At 42.3% G+C, this 23,549-nt stretch overlaps 1 protein-coding gene and 1 long non-coding RNA gene across 5 annotated transcripts in view; one reads left to right on the plus strand and one right to left on the minus strand.

Annotated features, from left to right (window-relative positions):
• LOC135233889 (probable G-protein coupled receptor 153) overlaps window positions 1-23,549 on the minus strand; it is a 49,566-nt gene that overhangs the window by 24,605 nt on the left and 1,412 nt on the right. For all 4 annotated transcript variants that reach the window (XM_064297826.1, XM_064297827.1, XM_064297829.1 and 1 more), the window contains exon 2: window positions 1,929-2,519. In XM_064297826.1, the coding sequence (XP_064153896.1) occupies window positions 1,929-2,281 (353 nt within the window). In that variant the 5' untranslated portion in view covers window positions 2,282-2,519. The remainder of the gene's footprint in view (window positions 1-1,928; window positions 2,520-23,549) is intronic.
• The window catches only part of LOC135233892 (uncharacterized), a 122,298-nt gene continuing 105,271 nt past the window's right edge, over window positions 6,523-23,549 (plus strand). The window contains exon 1 of the long non-coding RNA XR_010323988.1: window positions 6,523-7,206. This is a non-coding gene — a long non-coding RNA (uncharacterized LOC135233892). The remainder of the gene's footprint in view (window positions 7,207-23,549) is intronic.

The following is a 23,549-nucleotide window of genomic DNA, read 5'->3' on the forward strand; positions in this document are numbered from 1 at the left end:
GTGTTCTGATTGGCAACAAAAGACACAGAAGTCAATGGGACGTCTCAGTTTTCATTGACGAGGCTTGTAATTAATCACAGGTTACCGCAGTTACTCGGTGAGCTGAGCGTAGGAACTGCTTGTTGCTGTCACGCTGTACTGTGGCAAAAACCTAAGCAAATATCCGCAACGAATACTATGGTGGATTACATAATAGATTATTTAAATTACATACATTTGTTTGTTGTTCCTCATCTGGAATGCAGTTATGATAATCATTTCCAACACAGCAATCAATGCTAATATGCATTCCACTGTCTTCAGGGTTATTGTACACTTTAGCCCAGTCATGCTTCACTTGTACATAGTCTGATGATGGAATCTACTAATCAGAGCTTTCTCTTTGCTGAAAGGAAAAACAATGGGAAAGCGTGTAGCAGTTTAGGTTTCTAAAAAGGTAAAAACATTATACTGAGAAGATCAGGATATTGATGTGATATCTTATAATTTTTTTAATTATATTTTAAGTTTGATGTTAATGTATAAATATCAGACTGATTCCCACAGAGATCAAACCTGACATCAGTGCACACTGCTAGTGCCGATTTAGGAATCTTTAAAGGAAGAAATCAGGCAATAATTTACCACTGTATTCCTAAGGCTAACCAGGAGAAGTAACAACCATGCAGTGGAAAAGCCAAATTGGTTTCTGTGATATTGCTGCGGCAGCCAATCTAATTGAGCTGCTTTGTTTTGTTGCGTAGGTTATGTTCACCGCATACACTTAATTTACAATTTTAACAAAATCAAACAGACAGGATTATAAATAGTCGCGTTACTATAGTTACCGGGCCATAGAGAGAGACTCGTATTAGGCCTGTGCTTTTATCTCATCTATTGACCAGCATTACTTCCCCGTGGCTTGAAAAGGCTTGGCTGAGCATTTCTGAGACTCTTCAGCCATTTTCTTGTGCAGAAAAGAACACTGGTGAAATGGAGCAGAGCATTTCACATTTGACGCATGTATAAAAAATATAAAACACAACCCCTCTGACAACCTATAATTGGCTAGTGAGCCGGAGGCAGGACACGGATCAGAGCTACGACTGTGCCGAACCTCCGGCAGTGACCACACACGACTCGCCCCAACCGCCGGTGTTGGCATTGACTGCGTCCTGACTGTGGGCCGCACACCTCGGCTGATTTTCCACCAGCGCGGGGGGGTGGGGGGGGGGGGGGGGGGCGGTGTTGGAAATCACACTGTCCTAAGCAGACAGGTGGCAGACAGATGGACGCTTTTCCCATCCTCATTCAGTTTCGTGACGAGGACAGCAGGGGAGGCTCAAATAGAAACGTCTCTCAGTGCTGTGACCAAGCCTTGTGCTTCACAGCTGAGGGGGGGGCGGGGGGGTTAGAAGTGCTGTGATGGCTTGGAAAAACCCAGACACAAAGAAATCAAGGGGGAAAGAGCAGCAGCCCTGTCAGAGGCTTTACCAGTCGTCCTCCCTCACAGCGCTCAGGTGAATTAACTGCAGGACCGGTGGCAGATGAAAAAAAAGACGAAGAGAAAAATGAAGGTATACTTGTGTGCTGTGCACATAGTGCTTAACTCATGCCCCATGATTGTTGGGAGGGTGTGGGGGGGGGGTTGTGGATAGGTTGGTGGGTGTGGTCCGGTGGTGAATGACGGGAGAGGTTCAGTACAGACTACACAGCTACAACTACACTACCGCCTCAACCCAACAACCACAACACGGCTACCACTACACAACAACCACAACAGGACTACCACTACACAACTACTACTACACACCCACAACACAGCTACTCCTACACACCTGCCACTACATAATTACCACAACACTGCTAACACTACAGAACCACCATTATGCACCTACCACGACACAACACAGCAGAAGCAGCACCCAGCGCCTGGCCCCTACCCATACCTGTAGTTGACGGGCCAGCGGACCATCCACATCCGGTGGTAGGAGAGGGAGGTGACGGAGAAGCAGGTGACCAGGGTGAGGGTGTAGAAGGTGGAGACGAACACCTTGCAGAGGCCCTCGTTCCACTCGTAGCTGGAGTGCTGGCGGCGCAGCTGGATGACGGAGTACATGGTGATGGGGATGCCCATGTTAAGGATGTGCGTGCCGGCCAGGGTGCAGATGAGGAACTCCAGCGGCTTCCATTTCTTCTGCTTGGCGCTCACGCTCAGGATCCCCCAGGTGTTGGCCAGGATGGACACCCCGGAGCACACCAGCCAGGCCAGCGCGTTGTTGTTGATGACCTCATCCTCCATGGTGGAGAGCGGAGGCGCCGGCGGACGGGAGGACGGCGAGCGGTGCGGGCGGAGCGACGGGCAGGCGGTGGCGCCGGACGGGGCTCAGCATCCTACCGAGGCAGGTGATCTTCCTCCAGAGGCTGGCCGGAGTGGGCAGAGGGCATGGTCCACCGCGGCAGAGCTGAGGGGCTGAGGGGAAGGGGGCGGAGAGAGAGCGGGCGTGTCTCTCCACAGCCAATCCAGTGCGTCCGGGGTCCTGGGAGGGCCGAAGAACAAGAGGGCGGGTCAGACTCACCCAAAGCGACACCCTCGTCTGGCAGCAGGCATGCTGGAAACCCCAGAGGCCCGAAGGTGAGCATCAACATTAACACACCTTTATGTCTCAACAGCACATGCACCACAGGCAATTATAAATAATAATAATAATAATAATAATAATAATATGCTTTCAGGGAAAACATAAGAAAAGAAGAAAATACCATTTGAATAATTCACGGTGTCATAAGCTGGCATTTGCATAAAGAACCACATTTAATGGAATCTGTTAAAAGAAACACATTTGAGAATGAATAAATCGGTGTGACAAAAAGCAATACCCTTGTATGCTTGTACGGTGTATTTTTGTCAAAGTAACAATCTCGCCTACGTCGAAAATTCATGGAAACTGCGATCGCTGTTGCCTTCCGCGTGCAATCCGAAGGCAATCAGTCTGAGCTCGCAGCCAGAATTCCCACAATGCACAGACTAGCCCTCGGGCTGCAATGCATTCATATAAATTGCCTGCTCAGGTGAGAGGAGTTCTGTGAAACTGCACAAAGCTAGCGTCGCCAGTCTTCCCAGATTGCGCAGGCCATTCACAGATGTCACTCACCTTGTGTCAGCAGTTAGTGTGTGATGTAAGCTGTAAGTTATTATCTTGAATTAAATCCCATTTTTACTTTACACGCAGGCTTCCTGATCACTTTGACACTTCGTCCTTTGCCTTGAGTAATAAATTAGATTTCGCAAATTAATTAACTTTCAGTAGACCTAATTAATTTAAACAATTATAGCATTGAATAGCTTTTTGTGTAATATTTTGCGTTAGTGACTTTTGGATTAATTTTGTGTAGGAATAATAAAGAACTGCAGGGCTTTTTCAAGGTAAAGACAAAGATCCACGTCAAATTCAAAACCCAAAATACCATTCATGCTCCATTCAGTCTAATAGATATGTTTATATATTTATTTTATTCATTTAATCAGAAGGGTCAGGTGAGGGCTTACAGCAACAATGTGGGGAATCACGGCAGGTAAGGGATTTAAGATATTGTGGCACATTTCATCTGCAAAGAATGATTGGATCAAGAGCGTCCTATAGAGACTTCAGCCAACACACAGGGGTTAATGGCCCCAATTCTCCCAACTGTGTCCCAGTCATTGTAGTGGGGAATTATTTTCCACTGTCGAGGGCAGCTTGGTTTCTAGCTGTGTCACATCCGAGTATTAACACAGCCCGGCATCAGCAAGAGAATGCTGCGCGCCAACTTGTACCAGGTTATTGGTGTAATAAGACTAAAATAACCAGACGTGCATATCCCGTACTAATATGTACTGTACAACATCTTTGTTCGGTGTTCACACACAACAGATTGTTTATATAACACCTTCATCAAACATCAATATTAACAGCAACACGATCCATACCATGAATGTGTAGCTTCTGAGAAACTTAACATTACTACTTAGCAGACCTTAGGCAGACTTTGCAGAAGACATAGTACTGGGCCGTCATTTTGATAAGCCTGTTTCAGAATATCTATACAACTTGCGTTTAAAAACAATTACTTTTGATTGCAGTGACTAGCACAAACAATTTTGTCTAAAATGTAAAGTGAAAATAAGATTTCACTGTCAATCTTGGTTTCAAAAAGGCAAGAAGGCATCAGGAAATTATGTAATCTTGCAAAACTGAAAAAAATAGATTGCCTATTTTTTCAGGCAATTCATCCATCTACCTATCCTCAACGATCATGCACTGTAGGTTTCTGCAAAGACACAATAAATGTCCCTAAGCTTAAGGAAAACATGCAAACACCCTTAAGGTTGGAAAATATCTTCCTGGTTCATTGATTTGCACAGGTTCAATTTCCCCTACTGGAGAACAAAGTCCAAGGCAAGTCTCTGCTACTGTTGCTAGCTGTATTAAAAATGCATTGTTTTAAAACTGGTACACACTGTATCACGCCTACCACAATTGAGGGTTGTGTTGCACCAACATGATGAGTTGAATTACCGTTATATCTCAGGGCAAAAGGCAATCATGTTGAGAAACATTTGAAAAGCTGAAGTTCACACAGAGAACCTCACTGGAACCAAGGAACAGAGCTGCTGTGATGCAGTCTAACCAGAAACCTGAGGGTACATCGCTAAACGGAGCCATAATTGTGAAATTCATTGTGTGCTATAAAAATAGGAAAACATTCCCTGGCACTTGGGGTGCATGGGCGCTCTAGTTTTTTTCCAGAAGAGAAAACGGATGTGTGTGTAAAAATAAAATGAAAACATCTGATGACCTGCAGAGGTTACAATCGACACTGCATGAGATCTATTGATTTTCACATAATGATCTGTAGGTTTTTGTTGTACTGACCCTAGAAACAAGGGCCTTAAAAATACAACAAATACATCTTATTCAGAGGATCTGTCCCTGACTTGGGGAGGGTGGGTTCCCTGTCTCTCCAGCCAGACAAAAGTTAACATTTAGAAACATTTAGCGGCTTCCAAATAGTAACTTGCTCAAGGGTTCGACAGCAGCACCCAAAACTGGGACTCAAACTTGCAACCTTAGAATAACAAGTCCAGTTCCCTAATCATTATACTATACTGCCTATTCAGACCTGATCAGGTACAGCAGCTGAAAACTGACAGTAAGATTTGTAAGTAAATTGACCTGCTTTATTTAATTTAAGAACAAGGCCTGCACACTACTATTCTAACCCTGACTATAATTAAGACTGGGTATTTGTCACAGAAAATATTGGATGAAGTCACAGTCACAGCAAAGTTGCTGAAAAACACTGAAAAACAGCTTAAAAAAACATTTACTAAATTACTTTGAAGTTTAAAAAAATCAACAGACAGTAACTGACTGCTAGGAACAACAAATAGCCCACAAGTAAGATATTGATAGGCTGGTGTATTTAATCGCAAAAAGAAAGAGCACACAACAGAAGGTTGTTAGAAATCGGGCAGGCTCAAATTGCATTACTAAAATAAAACATGTCTACTGTGTGTTTGTTTTTATTTAATTAAAGTTTGTTTTGGTACAACATGTTGTACATTGTTAGGTTTGTACAGGTTTTTCTATGCCAAAAGAAATAAATGCAGAGAAAATATAATGTCTATAATGTCAACGATCACTCATCATGAAAAAGCTGATTTGGGCCAGTCATCCGAAATGGGGATGAACAACCCCCCCCCTCCCCCAACCCTTGACTCTGCCATGTGCACCTACATATGATTTTTTAGAATCATTTTATTTAAAATGTTGTTTCCATATGTTGTATGCCTCCTTTTGCTTCCTATATATTTTTTCAAATTGGAATTTAAATTCGGAATTTAAACTAATGGCTGCTTCTCTCCCCACCATGCCTGACCTTGCTAAAAAAAACTCCCAAATGGTGGGAGTCTGGGGAATAGCTTGGCTGCCTGAAATTCCTGCTGCTCGGCAGACAGTGTAATGCACTAACTGATTATTAAAAGAGAGTACACATTTAATGGAGACAGTGTACTGCATAGTGACATTCCTTAGATAAGATAAGCATAATTTCCACTTTGACTCGCTAGAAAGTTTGAGTGTGAATTTCTTTGTTTGTGTGGTATTATCTGTTGAAGCATTGTAAATGGTTTGGCTGTTGTCAAATTGGTAGAAAACATTTTTAGCTGACCTCCGTGGTACCCCAAATGGCAACAAACCAACAGACTACTGGAAGCAGGAGTCCAACAAGGTTACAAATAAACAGCCATAACATCATCCAGGGAGGGACCCTGGTGGAAATTCCAGCTACCAGCCTAAGATGGAGTCTAGCTGGACCCAGTTTTTGCTCCGGCTGGATACCATCTGGAATTTGTTGATGGCCTGTTGTCTGTACCAAGCTGGCCCACCGGCTGGACATGGTCTTGCCAGTATGATTGCTATCTCAACCATCCTGTTGCCAGCTTGGTCAACTCCAAATCTGCTTCAAACCAGCTGGACCAGTTTACAGTAAAACCAGGCTGGAACCTAGCTGGAACTTCCACTAGGGGGAGGGTTTCAGTTCTACTCCCTTGATCTTCACACAGCAGTGATTCTTTTGGTCCATTGGGCACCTGTGGTTTATTTGCACAAACTACAGTACGAATGGCCTGCAGACCTCCAGCACAATGACAGGCAGTGTTGCAATAGGCTACTACAATCCAGGAACTGGACTTGAATCCCACACAAGTCACCATTTTCATGGCTCACATTTGGACTTGAACTTGCTAAGTGCCTTAGATATGGCGTATCAGCCAGACTCAATTAGGTTTCTAATATAGCTAATTGTATAAATGGATACGTTATATCAAAAAGCGGTTAAAACTAAACTACTACAGCGCAATGAATCGTATTGACTGATGCGTAGTAAATATATTTAGCCTATTTAAATATATAGGCCTACCATTTACTACGCATCAGCGTCTAGAGACGTTCCAAGTTACAGATTTAATTGGAGGTGTTCCGGGTTTTACTCGGTGTAGATATCCAGCTCACTCAGTAATCATGCTTAGTGAAACAGGGCCCTGGTTCCAGAGTAATAGACCACAATTTATGTTTGCGAATTATTAAGTTATACAGTCAATGATGGAGCCAAAACGTCGGCACTGTGTATCATCTTGAAACATAAAATTGAGGAGAAACTTGGGACGACGTCAAATCCTGAGACGTAAGTAAATTCGGATTGAATTAATCGTGATTTATCCAGACAAAGTGGCCAAACAAATTAGCCAAACCAGCTGACGTTGCAGTATTAACCCATAACAGCGTTCATCGAGTTTGTCAAGGTTGATTCATTTGCTAATGTTGCTGATTTCTGAAAAGTAAACACGCTAGCAAGCGTTTCGGTTATAGCAGGCAGGCAGGCAAAGAAAACATTTATTTCCACAAATGACAATATTGTGATTGAAGGATTATGTTACTCTTAAATAAACGTGCGGTTTGCAGTTTTAACTTGATATCCTATTTTGTTACTTTAAAAGATTGTTCCTCGAGGTTCTGAAACATTGAGCTTAGACGCTCGTTTCTGTCTGCATTAGCCTAAGGTCTGTACATTACTTTACAATGAATGAATGCACGCTGTACTGTGTTAACGTAGTTTGTTCATCTCATATTAAAAATTTTTAAATGAGGTATTATTTAAGTCTCCGATGTTTTTTCCGTGTTGTGTGGTTATAGTGAAAGTGTATAATGGACTTTTGCAACTATGAACACTTGGATATTTTTGAGTTAAACAACGCTCCTCTCATGCAAACAGCACTGATTCACTCATTAAAATACGAACATATTTGAATTCAGTGCCCCTTTCTGTTCATTTGTCTTCTCTTCTTTCTCAAATTAGAATTTTTCATTACTGATAGTGGGAGTGGGAAATGTTTTTTATTTTATTTTTTATTTTACTCTGGCTTCATGTGTAAAAACTGAGCTCTGGTGAATTGGACGTAGGCTTAGGTAGGCTACTTGACTTGAGACTGTACTTGGACTTGAGGTAAAAGGGACTTGACAACGACGCGGATAGCTATGTATCGCATCGGGCGCACTGCGGAGTGAAAAGCGGCAGCACCTGGCCGCACATATTTTGGAGAATGCACGTGCTAGTCTGTGCGCTTTTGATCTGACAGATGGCGGAGGGATGGGACAGCTTTGCAGTCGTGATTTGGGCTTTCAGTATGTGGTAATAAAGGGAAAGAACTGGGATAAAAATTGGGCTCATTTGCATTTTTCCAAATATGCATTGAGTGCTCACTCTGCACATCGAGGTGCATTCTCAGTAGTATTTAGGTTGTAGACCCCTGATATCACTTTTTTTTAACTGCTATTTTTTTTAACCATCTGACCATGTTATTCTGGGCAGTGCACACAGACAGGGGAGAGGTTTACGTAGTTATAGTGGGCATTCTGAGTCTGGGGGCATGTGTGTATCAGTGTGACCTTGTACACCATCTATTGGAGAAAAGCTAAATACTGTGAAGTATGTGCAATCTTGTGCTCCTTTCCATTCCCATATTTTGCCCTGGCTCAGATGGACTTGCCATCTGTTTCACAAACCAAATGTAGGACGAGTGGAGGGAAGCTTCAATGCCACAGGACAGCTGTCAGCGTTAGACCCAGTGCCTGAATTTTATTACCGTTCTTCCTGCAATGTCAACTGGTCGATGCGGGCTATTTTATGTGTGTGTGATGTGTCCACTTAACGGCTTCGTTTTCATTTGCCACACAAAGTCTGCCCCACGCATAAACTAGTCTTCCATCAGTTTAAACATTTCGTAGCGATTGGACCGCCTCTGTGAGCTTAATATGAGTAGTGAGCTCGCAAAACTTTTGGCGGCAACAAAGAGCGCTTTTTAATTGCTTGATGAATCAGGGCTGGTATGTATTCAGAGAGCCAGTGGCCTTCTCAACTGGCACTTTTTTATATTTTTAAGTGCAGGGACTTTCTATACTTTTTAAGTGCTGGGAAGAGTTGATTGGTTTTGCTGCCCTTGCCTCTGCGCTCTCTGGTGTCTCGTTATGATTCACTGGATATGTCTGGAAAGTAAATGACCACATTAAATCATTCTGTAAATGAATCAATTTGAGACCAAGCAGTAATTTACTAGTGGTATTGCTATTTCTGTGTGTGGGTGTGTGTGTGTGTGAGTGAGTATGTGCATGTAGCTTATACAGGCAGCACACATGCACATACACACTTACACACACACGCGCACGCGTGCATGGGAACACATACATAAACGCTTTGATGAGGAATTTCTTTTTTTTCCTCTCCGGTAATTGAACTGTGTGTCACAGCTTGAGCAGGTTGTCATTGCTACTTCCTGTCTGCTCTGTTGTCCAAACAGTGATGTGCATTTGGGCTTCACCCCCAGGGGTGTCCAGCATGCCTGTGCTTGTGCTTGTTAATGAGCGGAAACGGGAAGGCCAGGAAGTGCAGGGAGAGCTCGCCAACAGCCATACCTCTCACACTTGTGCTTTGCGTAAAGGACATGACAAGAAGGTGGGGGGGGGGGGCGGCACTTCTCTGATGTAAATAAATTATCACGCACCAGTTTTCCTCAAACCATCCGTCCATGCAGTTGTGACCAGTGGTGCCATGTATGAAATCTCTTATGTATGATTTCTAAATGTGCGTAGCACAGTGTGTTCCCACCAAGCCGTACTGCTTTACACGGCCTGCTGGACACAGGTAGCCAATTAATTTTTTCTCTTGCCATTTCACAGCGATTTTACAAAAGTGACTCACAAAATCAAGGCCATTCTTCCATTATGAAAAGCCTTCAATCTTACACTTGGTGTGAATAAGAAAGCCATCTGTATCATATATGTGTACGTGTGTGTGTGTGTGTTTCTGTGTGCATACTGTACGTTGCAGAATTTCAGGGGAAAAATATTACAGTTGTTACTTCTGAATGCTTGAGCTTGTAATGCCAATACCATTAGAATTGGCCTGGATTCTATTGCTGGGTTAAAAGTACAGATGGCAGCTGTGAAGGTTTTATATTGGGGCCTTTGCTAAGATTATTGCTGATGTGTTGGGCTGCTACGAGGCTACATACATGTGACAAGGGGGCGGCACATTCGATGCGCTGCTGAAGCTGTTGAGTGAAAATGTCGTGCTCAGAAAGTATGCTGATCATAGCCACTGAACCTCATTTGTTTATTTTTGATTCATCATTTCTTCTAGACAAACTCAATAGTAAAACTCAAAAGTGCAGAGACTCAGCAGTTCCCACGCCCTCTGCTTAATAATAAAGTAAGCAAGTTTAAATACTTTTTTATACAAATACATTTTGGTATATTTTTCTTACGAGCGACAACCTCTGTGCTAATCTGGAAGTTTCTCATATGGAAACTTGGTCGCTGTATGCATTTTTGCTATAATTCAAAGCAGGGAGTTATCAGCATTGGCCTGTATGGCCAGACAATTTTTGGTTGCTGATATCGGCCCCAGAATTTCCATTTTGTGCATCCTTAATTAAAATACAGTCATTGCGTAAAAGATGGCATGTGTGCTTGAGCTCTGCAGATAGCACACAGAATCATCACTGATTTTCAGCGTGGTCATAAATAAACAAGCAGATCTGACATCACTGAAATTACGAGTGTAATTTCAACTGTTAGATAAAGAGCATGAATCAGGCAGCATACTTCAGCAATCATCGGCATAATCGGCTCTAACAGGATGTACTGGTAATGTATGAGAAAATAAAATCCAGTGAAATATTTTGTTTTGACAATATCTAAAGGTTACAAATTTGACTTTTACTTGCTGTGTGATCAAAGTAAATACCATCCCTGGGGTACATGAAAACATTACTGACCGTTTTCTAGGAAAATTAAAAATCAGATAATCCCTGATTAGGAGGTTAAACACTAAATGTACCTGAGAGCGTTGACCTGGGTATCTTTTGAGCTTGGTTCAAGTTGAAGATGGCCTCAACATTGCCTTTTATGCAAATTTGAAACCAAAATCAATTTAATTATATTTGCACATTCGCCAATTATCCATTCCAGTTTTACACAATGAGAAAAATGTTCCATGAGAAATGCATAACTGAACAGGGATTTTGATCTAAATCAACCATGGTGCTTAAGATTCACACTTCTGGTAACACATTAAGCTTTTTTGTAAAGGGAAAAGGTGCTTTCTCTCTAGACATGCGGTGTAATAACAGTCATTAGCATAACTCTGGTGACAGAGGGTGGATTTTAGATGCCTGTATGGGTGCAAACATGAAACTCCCATCTTTAATAAATGTGTGGGCTGAATTTCAATCAAAATTTGATCCTTAACACGATTAACAGGCAAAAGCAGTAATTATTTTATTTTTATACAGACACATTTTGGCAAGCAATCGCTCAAACTAACTCATCCAACAGAGTTGGTGAATGCAAAGCAGAACGTCAAAGTTGAAAAACAAATGTTGATTGAATACAGGCCATTGTTCTAAAGTTATAATTGACATTATTAAACTCCCCTACCCTCCTCCCCGCTCGCACACACACACACAGGTGCACGCACACACACATGCACACACCACCGTACCCCTGGACGCTATATTAATGAGGCAGCTGGAAAGTGGTGCATTTGGAAAGTTGTGTAATGTCTTCGAAGCTGCGGCTCTTTCCGGAAGTTGTAGACCTAAATCCATCGCGCTCTGCAGGCTCTGAAGTGCGGTGACATCAATATCCACGATGGTCTAATCCCAGGCAGTTAAAGCACTATCAACCTCTCCCTGCCATGGTTTCACTGGGCTACTGAGATGCAATGAGTTTTTCCTCCCCCTTGAGCTTTTTGTAGATCATGAAATATTTACTCATTCCGTTGAAAAGAAAAATCTAATATTAAGTTCCTAAACATACCCACAAGAAGGCTATAATATCCATGAAGGTCCTGTGGAATAGAGTTATATTTGTTTTCAAGCATTATTCCAGCTGTGGCAGCTCGCTTTTACAGTAGGTACTTCTCTAAATTGTTTCTGTGGTCAATCTGTATCTGAAAATTGCTCCCATAAATATGCACATCACAACAAAACAGCAGCACCTGTGATTTACGGCACTCATGAAAAGATTCCTCTTCCAAAGGCTAAAATCCTCCGGCTTGTGACGGGCCTCTCAGGAGGTGTCCTATGTGCGCTTTTAGTTATTTCCCTGTTCTTGTAAGCTGTGCCTCAGGAATTAATCAGCGTACCGATTTAAAGATCTGTGCATGTTTCCACACTTTCCACACGCATGCACTTAAACACACAAAAACGATCACAAACTGGCTTTAATTAGAGCTAGAGACTGCAGCCTTCCTGATGAACAAAATTATCGCCAAGACATTGAAAAGACAATACAAATAAAAAAGACCTCATTAATGACGGCTGAACACAGCACTAAGGTTTGTCAATTAGTACTTTTTAACATTCATCAAATGGTATTTTTAATGGGGACACTACATTAGTAGTCGCGGGCCCATCAACATAACACTGAGCATTCACTTCAAGGGAATAAAAATCCCATTAGCCCTTGACAAAGAAACATGCAGCCAATTAGAATTCAGTGAAGCAGAATGATAGCATAGACAGCCAATCAAATTTCCATTTTCAGTACAAGAAGCGATTTACCCTCTAACTGACAAAAACAATTGTTGGTAACCGCAATTGTAATAACTGTAAATTTTCCCTCTGTATGTCCGGCTATTACTGGAACAGAGAAGTTTGCTTCTTTCATTCTTAACTCAGCCACTCAAACGCTCTTTTTCTCATGAATGGTCTATACGATCCAGGTTATGAGATCTGCACTGCCCTTTGGCTAGAGCAATTAAGCCTCTCCAGTACAAATGGAAATCAGGGCAATTTCACCTGTCCAGTTGTATCAGCAGCCCTTCTGATATTATATATAAACGAAAGTGGAAAAATCCCTGAACATTTCGTGCTCATGCTAGTTTGATTGCTGCTTTGGCAGTCGCAGGGCCATAAAACATAATAGACTCCACTTGTGTCTTACATACCAGAGGCAATTTATTACAGTAAATAGCGTTTTTTTTTTTTTTTAGTTTTAAGTGAATCGATAAGTGAATTAAGGGTTCACTTGCTGCTTAATGGACTGGAAAAGCAGGTATTGTCAAAGTGAAAAGAGCTTTCTCCATTGCTGTCTTGACTTGCTCTTGGGGCACATTAAATGAACATTTACTAAACTGAACCTGCAGTGGGAACTCATAGAAACTCACCTTGTCAAAATAAGTGTGCAAAATGTCTTTAATGCAGGCCCCAGTAAAGGTTTTTGGATGGTATGCACAGACGTTATTGCTGCCTTATAATCCAATAAGGAGGAGGTACAAACCATGCTTGGGGGCGAGGAATGTAGCTTCCTGCAGTTTAGCCATCGTAGACACATCCAATAAAGTGAAATGCAAACCAAACTGGGCGGGAGGGAGGGAAGGAACAGTGGCTTTAATTAAATGATGTTTAAGACTGAATAATTAAACCGCTCGGTCGCCCGGTGCAAGGATTCACCTCCTGGCCTGATGGGATACCAACCGCACGGTCTCTCTCTCCACACACCATCCAGTACAGCAGACTTCATCTGTCTCATCAGGTTCCCTGTGTCAATCTCATTTGCGAGAGATTGTTAACCTTCAATTTGGTCTCTAGCTAGTTTACACAAGACAAGACAAATTTAGGTTTGACTGCTAAGGAGGCTGATGCACGTAACTGACCTTTTTATCCCGCCCCCCATGTGACTGGATCTATTGAACTAGCTGTTGCTCAGCTAATGTACACGACCGTATGAATGTACTTTATTTATTTTTTTTTGCTTATCATTTTTCTGGTAAATTTTTTGAATGTAACTGCCACTTCAGAAGCCTAGAGAATAATCAATTCTGCCTTTGACAGATTTATGCTCTGCCGTGTCTAGCCTTTTTAAAAAGGAACGCTGCATCAATCCCAGATGCAGTGTATAAGTAATGCGGCCTCAGGCTTCTGCACAGGACGCTACGGCACTAGCATCCGCCAGCCGCTGTGCAAATTCTGCTTGATGAACAGAGTGGGAGCCTGTCATATCTAAAGTGAATGTTTTTGTGTGGAAAATAAGGGAAAAGACTGACAGTTTTACGTCTATGCTACTGTGTGAGCAGACCAAATGGTGTATGGGTTTTAACAGTTACCTACTTAAATAAAGGCTGCATTTTTGGCTTTCAGCTGTTTGCAGTGATAGCAGCTGCAAACCTCCATCTTCCCATCCATTATGCATTTCGTCCATGTTGGCTACACTGCCCAAGGTTTCTCATGCTGAATTCTTGCAGGGAGTAAGCTTCAGAAGCCTCAGCAGCCGGTAGCTTCTAACGCAAAAACATCAGAGCGGACTTTAAAAGACCAACGTTGCTGCCTTCTTTCAGTTCAGTGTCATTGAGGTGCGAGAGTGGAAAGGCCATTAAGCGTTCCGGTTCTCTCGTCCCTGATGGCCAGAGCGTCTTTTTCTCCGGCCAGTCGGCCCGGTCCCGGAGATGAGATTTCAAACTGGAACTGCGGTTGGTCGGACACCGGCTGCACCCCGCCATTACTCCTCCCTGGTCACTTACCGCGTTGGCCCGACGCGATTTATCTTCTAATCCCCGCGGCGCAGCTTTGTTTTCAAATTTCCTGCTGAGCAGAACGCAGTGTGGGCTTGTCCTGCGCCACAATCTGTACCTTCTGCAGTGAGATTTAAATGAATGCTTCAATATAAGCCTCGCACAAGGGACCTAAATTTAGTCTGATGTCCTCCTACTCTGTGGGTGAGTAATCTTATTGCTTTGCTAATGTGTACGGCCTTCTGTAAGCAGTAAGCAGGGCCGCACAGTGCATGCATCTACCAGTCTGCTGTGGCAAGCACAGCAGGTATCCTTCCCATGGGAATAAGTACACTATATTATGTCAGCCAAAACAGTGAGGAGAAAGCTCTGGACGGCTGCACAGAAATTCACTGGAGGAGATGCAAGAGCGAGCTCTTAATTATATCAGTGAAAAGGTCTTTCCGAGTGGCTCAGTATGCACAGAACATAAAAGATGCACATCTGAGTGCAGTGTAGCACTGTGTAAGTTTTGTTGATCAGTAAAAATAGCTTGGTTATTAACACAATTTATACTGTTGGCCCCTCTCTTCCCAGAAGCAGCTCCTGAGAGAGAGAAAAAATATCTGCACCTTGGAATGTGTGTCAAGCTTCAGAGAGAGGTTGTACCTGTAGGCACAGACCCAGGCTCTGTTTACACAGACTGAGTCCTTAACTTATCCCTGGGTGCGTAATGACGAGACTGATCTTGGATTGGTACTTATTACCGCTGAGAAATGAAAGTCTGCTTGTTTTAGCATCGTTCTCCTAATGGCTGAGCACAGGATTGTATGTAAGCTCGCCTTAAGCCAGCTGAATCTACCACATCCATCACATTTTTGGTATGTAAAGGCAAGCTGAGACCATAATGTGGTGGAAAATTAAGAGTAGCTTCACTTTTCCTGATCTCTTTCAGGAAGTCATAACGGGCGCTGTTGCCATGACATCACCAATGCTGACTTTACCTCATCACAAATGCGCCCTGCTGGCACGCAGACATAATTTAGAAACATGCATGACACACATTTCTGATTCAGATTTTTTAAGTCACCCTTTTTATGTCACCCTTTCCCTCCTCGTTTATTGCAGTCTGTCAAGAACTACGTTGCCTGTGTGAGACTTGTGACCGTCTTCAATATATTGTTACTTTTGATAAATATAGACGCAGTACGGCTCGACTCGATCATAATCTAACCCATATGTTTGCTGATGGTCACGACGTCCCAAAGAGATGGAGCCGTCGTTTTCCATTTTCCAACATTCCCTGTTCTTGTGTTCCAGCGCGTGTCTGTGTTTCTCTACAGGGCAGAGTGGGAGGGGGGAATCACGACGGTGACCTACATCTCCCATCAGTTTAGAGTGAAGAGAGAGAGACGCTTAAAGCAAATCTATGCTGATTAGTGTGACGCATTTGTGTTGCTTGAAAGCGCAATCGGTCCGCGGTGCTCTGCGATGTTGCTGGACTAAATGAAATAAAAATACATATACTGAATAACCCAAAAGGATGAAGGCTCAGTGGCACAGAGCAAAAACCTGCACAGCTGCTCTCTGAGGCCCACTGATATGCGCAGACGTGGGGCAGGGAGTAAGCGCAGAGCTTCTGATAGGGTCTGAAAGGAGTGGCTTCTGTGACTCGCTAATCTGCCGGGATGTTGCAGCCGTTTGTTTTGCCATCCTGCGCGCGTGTTCGGCAAGTTTGGGACAATGCTGAGGTGACGCAGGACTTTCTCAGGGGACGTCGTCTTCGCTAAAACCGCACAGCGTGCAGCCGGTGCCATTTCGCCATTTCCCGCAACGCACCTCGAAAATGCAGAGCAGCATGAGCACGTACAGAATGCCTTGAGCCACAATCACATTCAACATGCATATGCACTCAGTGACTCGTTACGTCGGCATGACACTGTGCTCATCACAATCGCAACAATGCAGGAGATTTGAAAATCACATACTGTAGTCTAGAAAGACAGCTTAAATACTGGAAGGAGATAATGTGCGATGCGTCTCCCGTCAACCGATCTATCAGCTGATGAGATGTAATAATACACTTGAAAATAAAGATCGCAGTATGTAATAAAGTCTTGGGAATTGTAGGCAAAATCTCATTTACTTGGTTTTTTACTTTGGCTTCCTGCTGTAGTTTTACATCTTGTCGTTAAAGGAGACATCTGGGGGCTGGTACTGTCTGCTTAACTTTTAATGCATCACCAGTTTTTCTTATCGACTGTGAGGGAAACCATCAGTCAGGCTGTTTCAGTAAACTTGAAAATATATGTGTGAGTTTGTGCTTAACAATCAGAGCCATAACTGACAAACCGTACATGGTAAACACCTGACAGATGCCTGTCCCACTCTCTTGTTAGCAGCAATATAAAATGCAGGCATCAGACATCTTCCAAACGAGACAGACGGCAGGCGGTCTTTATGGCAACAACACACACTGAACACCGTAATACAAACATAAACGGCCTTCGAGAAAGATCCGAGAAAAACACTTTTTTTTGTTGGCTTGGTTTATTCTGAAAAAGAGCCAAGCGAGCTCACCGTTGTCTGATACAAAATGAAGACTTTCTCTCTCTCTCTCTCTCTCCTTTTTTTTTCTTTGGAAAAATGTTTTTCTGCGGAGGACAAAGCTTTTCCCTGAGGTGTGGAGTCGCGGGCAGCTCAGAAATGACAATGGCGTGCCACCGAGTCGTCCACAGCCGAGCGGCCTTCCCGCAGCTAGGCCGAGCGAGGAGTGCGGTGTCCAACAATCCTCGAGATGCACACACAGCCTCCCGTGCGTCTTCGGTACGGGATGATTTGTTGATCGTTTACGATTAGTGATTAGTACAGCATGTCACGTGTGGCGCTGTCATCTCTGTGATTGTCATCGTGATGTCATTTGATGTTTTCACAGCAATATTGGTGTTTGATGTGGTGGCGTGGTAACATGCAGAATTATCATCTAAATGGCAGTTATCACCTTAAATTCATAAATGAAACATGGAAAAGCGTATTAACACAAGCAAAATGTGTGTAAGAATGGGTAGCAGAAAAAAAGAAACTGGTTTTATCATCTGTAGTACTCCAACTTCCTCATAAAGATAGTAAGTTACAATGAATGTGAGTCTGCCTTTAACACAGAAGGTGGACGCATTAGTCAATGAACCAGGACTATATTGAATTTTTCCACCTTCAAATCACTTCATGCTCAAGCTATTCAGAAAATGATGTTGATATTACTGTATTTTACGTAATTATATGCAATATATGTAATATAAATATATCATCAGTTTGACAAACATGCCATAATTGAAATGTTAATTACAACGGAATGGTGAAGGGTTGCTATTCTTTATTGTGTCAAATTTGGCTCCTAATTAAGATTAGTTTACAACACAGCAGACTTCAGATGTGACAATTGCAAAAGAGCTGACGGATCTGTGTGCCATTTATCAGTCTGCAAATTAGCTATGATGACAGTTGTGGTAGGAAATTGTGGATAGCACTGCTTAGGAATATGACTTTTTCAGTTTTGGTGAAGAATTGGTATATCGCCATTATTTTTATATCTGTAATTTAGTATGCAGACAGTGTTTAACAAGTGTATTTTTTAAAAACTAGTGCATAGTTTGTATATTTGAGTAACCAGGGTTTTTATGGTTCATCTATTTACAGTGTTGTCTGCACAAATGCAGTGTAGCCTGCACAAATTATTTTTTAATGTTCCAGACATCCGCAGCAGTGTTTACTAAAAGTTTCCACAGGATGCGGTCATTTCACATGGTTATTTTTAAACTAATAATGTGTTTGTCATCAGCATTTTTATGTCACCTGTTAGCTGTTAACCTAAAACTGTGTGCAGTTTGCAGAATTGACAGCAAGTAAAGGTAGGTAGGTAAAAACTTGTAGGCCTAGATTAGCCTATATGGAATTGTAAATGTCATTCAGTGTGCCACTGTCCATGGCAAGGCCACAAAGCATTAGTTTTGCACAGTTGGAAGTGTCTTAATACCTATATACATCTGACACGTGGTATTACAATCAAACTTTTCCCTGATCATCTAGCTTTAATGAACTGATTGTGATATTGTTGTATAAGGTGATATGTGTTTGCAGAAAGTATGGCTGACAATTTTCTCCAAGTTATGACGTTGCCATAAGTAACTTGTGCGTGTGCAGTAACGGGTGCTGTCCTCTGTGGATTGGGAGAGGAACCAAGAACTAGCTAGTTTTCTGTTGGTTCATTGTAAGTTGACTATCATAGGCTAACAAACTAGCTCATTATTTGAATTACAAACATTATGGCCATGCTGCTAGTCAGCTGTACCGTATATAAAGTGGAACAGATGTGGTTTTTCTGCATAGCTGTTTTCATGATGTTAGCTGTTGTTTTGAAATGTAGTGTTAGCACTGCTAGTAGTGGGAACAGGGAGCTATCCTTCCCACTGCATGTCCTGTAAGTAGTCATGCATGTCACTAGCTAGCACTAGCTTGTCAACTGTAACTTGTTATGACACTGGAAAGCTTGCTAATGTGCTACTATTAATAAAACATCTGAAGCTTAGCTAACTAACTGACTAACCCTTATGTAGCCATCTGGTGAAAGGACATTCATATCCATTCACTTAGTAATTTGTTTTGCTGACTACATGAACTCTACCATGGTACTGATTGAAAAAATTATTAAATTCTGACCTTTTTTTTTGTACTAACGTACAGTAACGTCCACCTATAAGGTTGTTCTGCTGTGGGATTTGTATTTTTAGATCATTTTATGCCATTTCATCCCTTCAAAGACATCAAAGTCCCTAATGGCGACATTCACAGGTAATTTTGTTTTTTTGTCTTCGTTCAAGTCACATCATCAGTTGAATGTTAACCACGCGACGCTTTTAGCTTGAAGAGGCACATCGCACGCTCAGTGCGCACACTGCAGCTGGAAGCACAACGAAGGTTCCAGTCTCATCTGTGGCCGACTAGCAAGCCACCGATTTTAGCGATGTGCGAATGTCCGTGTACGTGCGTGCATGTGCATCTGAAACGCAGCGTACATAAAGAGAGAAACGGCAAGAAAAATAACCCCTTGAAAATGTATGCATTACTGACAGTTTTGTTATGGAAGTCACAATGCTTTGTTGCACCAAATAATGGGTTTTGTGAATTATATAATTTTCCATCTGCGAGCCTGTGTTGTGATGAGATGATGTAATCGCGTTCAGTACAACCCTGGGTGGAGCAGACGTGCGCGGGTGCACAACTGAAGTACAAGTATGTTCACCTCGGATACACGAGTCCTGTGCATTTGAGAGTACGGACAATTCAGAATTGGGCCCACAGACCTTAAAGATAAGTTATCAAATAAAAAATGAATGGTCCGTGAATACATCCTCCCTTATACTCTCCCTTCTACCGCCTTTCCTGGTAAGTTATCTCGCAGTTTGATTTGGCAGAGACAGAGGGCAGGACAAATAAGGAGTTTCACCCTTTGCTTACATACTCTCCATAAAAATATCAGGATTATATCTTCAAACTCCCTGTTATATTATTCCTCACAATTTTGCATGAGAAACCCACAAGGGCAATGAAATGGGTAATGCCTTGTTCTCCTCCCACACGACTTCTATCTCCCTGTTACTCTTTTGTAACCTTGCATCATTTTTGTGCCTCCTTTCTTCCCATCCATCTCCTCCTCCCCTGTGATCTCACCATTAGTTGTGTTCTGGATTTGAACCCTGGACCCCGACAATGCGCGGAGATGAAACACTTCCAGGCCAGTGTTGTAACCGTCACAATCGACCTGCACTTTTGTATGGTGAGGGGTGCAACCTGAGCTCGCAGCCTGTGTCGGGATTAATCGGGAGGAGCTCAGGTTGCACACCGTTTCCTCAGAAGGTCCTGGGGTTAAGGCCAGCCGAGCCACCGCGGCAGAAACGATGCACTGCTCTGAGCAACATGAGAGAAATCTGATGGAACTCTCCTTCAGCATTCCGCCTTCTGTGTAGGATAATCAAAACCATGTTTAATACATGGCCTGCTATCCTTCCTGTCAGCATCCCTCTCTCCATTTCCCCCCTTTCCTTCCTCCCCATCAGGTGTATGGCACCTTGCTCCCTCCATCTTCCATGTTATAGATTCACATCTTTTTTATCCCTGCATAAATATGTTCTTGCTTGACTTTCAGTGTAGTTTCTGATTTAATATAACATCTACTCTACGTCAGCATCTGTCAAACACCTACTTACTGGCACCTGAAATGCACCGGTGAAAATATACCCACATGAAATGACTATCTTACTTCTACAGTGCTATCTTGGGCTAATTCCAGTTGAGCTGACTGAGTCATCTGGACTCACTAACCCTGATGTCATGCTGTAATAACTGAATTGCAGAAATCACAAGTACAAGACTGCCACTCAAAATTTTATCATTGTTACATTTCACTTTAAACCCATTAACTGCTCAATTTGATATAATTTATATGTAAAAGCAATAATTTTGATAAAATAGCTTTGTTGTCCTTTTCCAGAGTTAATACTTCAGTCTTATAATAAAGGCACTCACTTTGTGTTCGAGTTGCAGGATCAACCACATACCCAAGTTTCAACTCAAGAATTTTAAAAGTGACGTCAAGCTCACAGCAATGCAATTTGTATATGTAAAATGTCATATCTAAATATGTGAAGCATTAATGCCTTTTGCTGTTTGTGAGAGAATCAAATGGGTTTGAGGGCTGCCAGGCAGTGCATTATCTGAAGTCTTACTTTGCACCCTTTATGAAATGTGTGGCTGTCTGCCTGTCAGCCTGTCGATGTGTCTATATATGTGTGTACATATGCATGTCTTCCTGTGGGGTGTGTGAGGTCTGTGTCGCTCATCTGTATCATGAGTGCCCATGGCTTGAGTCTCTACTCAGCCATTTGCAGTCTGTTCTCAGAGAGTTCTGTAGAACCGTGCTGCTCTTGGTGGATACCAAGGAGACTAGAACCTTGGGGGTCCCCCCACCCCCATTCTGCCCTCTGTGTACCTGCCATTCTGATTGGCTGAATATGTGGAAGTACACACACACACACACACACACGAGTCAGAAGACTACAGGGGCAATATAAAATATAACTGACATGGCCGCTACATTGAGATGCATCACTATTTTGCATGAATTTTGATTCAAATGACTTGCTTCTAATATCACCCCCCGTTGATAGCACTCTAAAGCTCAGCACAGTTAACAGTGTGTGCCCAGTGTATTGTTAGAACCAAAACCGCCCACGAGAAATGGCTGTAGTGATACGTGCCATTCTTCCTTTTTTATCTCTGTTTACGATACAGAGGATGGTTATGGAATATCTTTAAAGCCCATAAACATGCCAGTCAGTTTGTGCTGTCATCTGCACTGAGAAGGGCCATTTAAAAAAAACGGTTCGATCGATTCTTTTTAATTCAAACCGAAAAACAATTCTTGAAAGTGCAATGCTGTGTATCCCCCCCAACCCCCCCTTCTCCCCCATCCAATTAAAGCTCTGAAATGCACAGTGTTATATATGAAGCACTTATTTCCTACCAAATTATGTTTGTGCCAATGAAGCCATTAAGTTTGGGATGACCGTGTTCTCTTGAGTACACCAACGCAGTAAAACAATCAACAGATTGCATGAAAAATAAGAACCACAAGCAATTTATGTACAGAGATGGAGAATGGCCCGGAATTCTGAAACTCCAATCATACGTATTGCAGCACACCCATTTGGCTTATCCAGCCGTTTTAACATAGTACAACACTTCTAAAGATACCCAAAAATGAAGCAGAAATGCATTAGAAGTATCTTGAAGTTTTAATAAAATTGTGCATTCAGTGCCACAGCACAACATCACATATGACACCTGTAAATTTTTATAGAAGTTTTACTTCTTGCTTTTATAGTACAGTATGTAAACATGGCGATGGAAAAAAGGCCATTCAGCCCATGCAGGCGCATACCTACAGACAGTGATCTTGTGCAGAGCCTGCCGACTGGCCTGTGGCTTACTAAGTCACAGACAGGAAACCCACAGGAGTGTAGAAAAGCACTCAAGAGGGTGATGGCTGTAGGTGTGATGCACTGATCAAATATGACACCCTTAAACAACAGCCCGGAGTTTAAATTCAAACAGGACTGTCATAAAACCACAATCCTCCAGGGCTGAAGCCAAGAGAAGAAAATATGAAAACAATGTCAGAGAACAAGGCTACAATCCATGTCAAAAATAAAATATTATTTATGTAAGTCAGTTCACTTTGTTTTTTATATGCACATAACCACTCCTGTAATTTACCTTTTTATTGTATTCGCCAAATTATTCCAACTTCCCAAAATCTGCCAAAAGTGTGGTACTAGTTTTCAGTTGGCTCAGCAGTTTCTACTCTAAAAGCAAACTTTTTAGTAAATCTGAGTTGGTGATGATGAACTGAAATTCAGATTTGTTCACAGGGAACAACCCCGTTGTAAAGTTACTTTCACAATCAGATCCTTTAAGTCCAGGCTTATTTGTATTTCAGTGAAAGCATTTTAGCCAACTATTGCAAGTTCATATTACCGAAATTACTGTTCCATTTAGATATCATTAATAAGACATGACGGCCAATATAGAACTCACATTGAGCAAGATGCAGTGGAAGAGGTGGGGAGTACGTAATGCCTATGACGTAACGTGGCATGGTCGGAATAAAATATTGCTATACGCTGTCATAATATATGCAGTAACCTATAGGTTCAATATGTAATTTTCAATATTAAAATATATAACCTACTGAATGGTGCATCTGAGGATTGTATGAAAGTAATGATAGGTTGTTTTGCCTCATTGATGTCTCAGTTGTTTCGTGCTTCAAATCGCACAATTTTAGTAGCCTACATTCAGATAAAATCATTTGAAACAATGGAATGGTACAGTGAGGTTCCATTCAACCCAACGGGCGAATT

This window comes from Anguilla rostrata, chromosome 11, assembly GCF_018555375.3.
Source record: "Anguilla rostrata isolate EN2019 chromosome 11, ASM1855537v3, whole genome shotgun sequence".
NCBI lineage: Eukaryota > Metazoa > Chordata > Actinopteri > Anguilliformes > Anguillidae > Anguilla > Anguilla rostrata.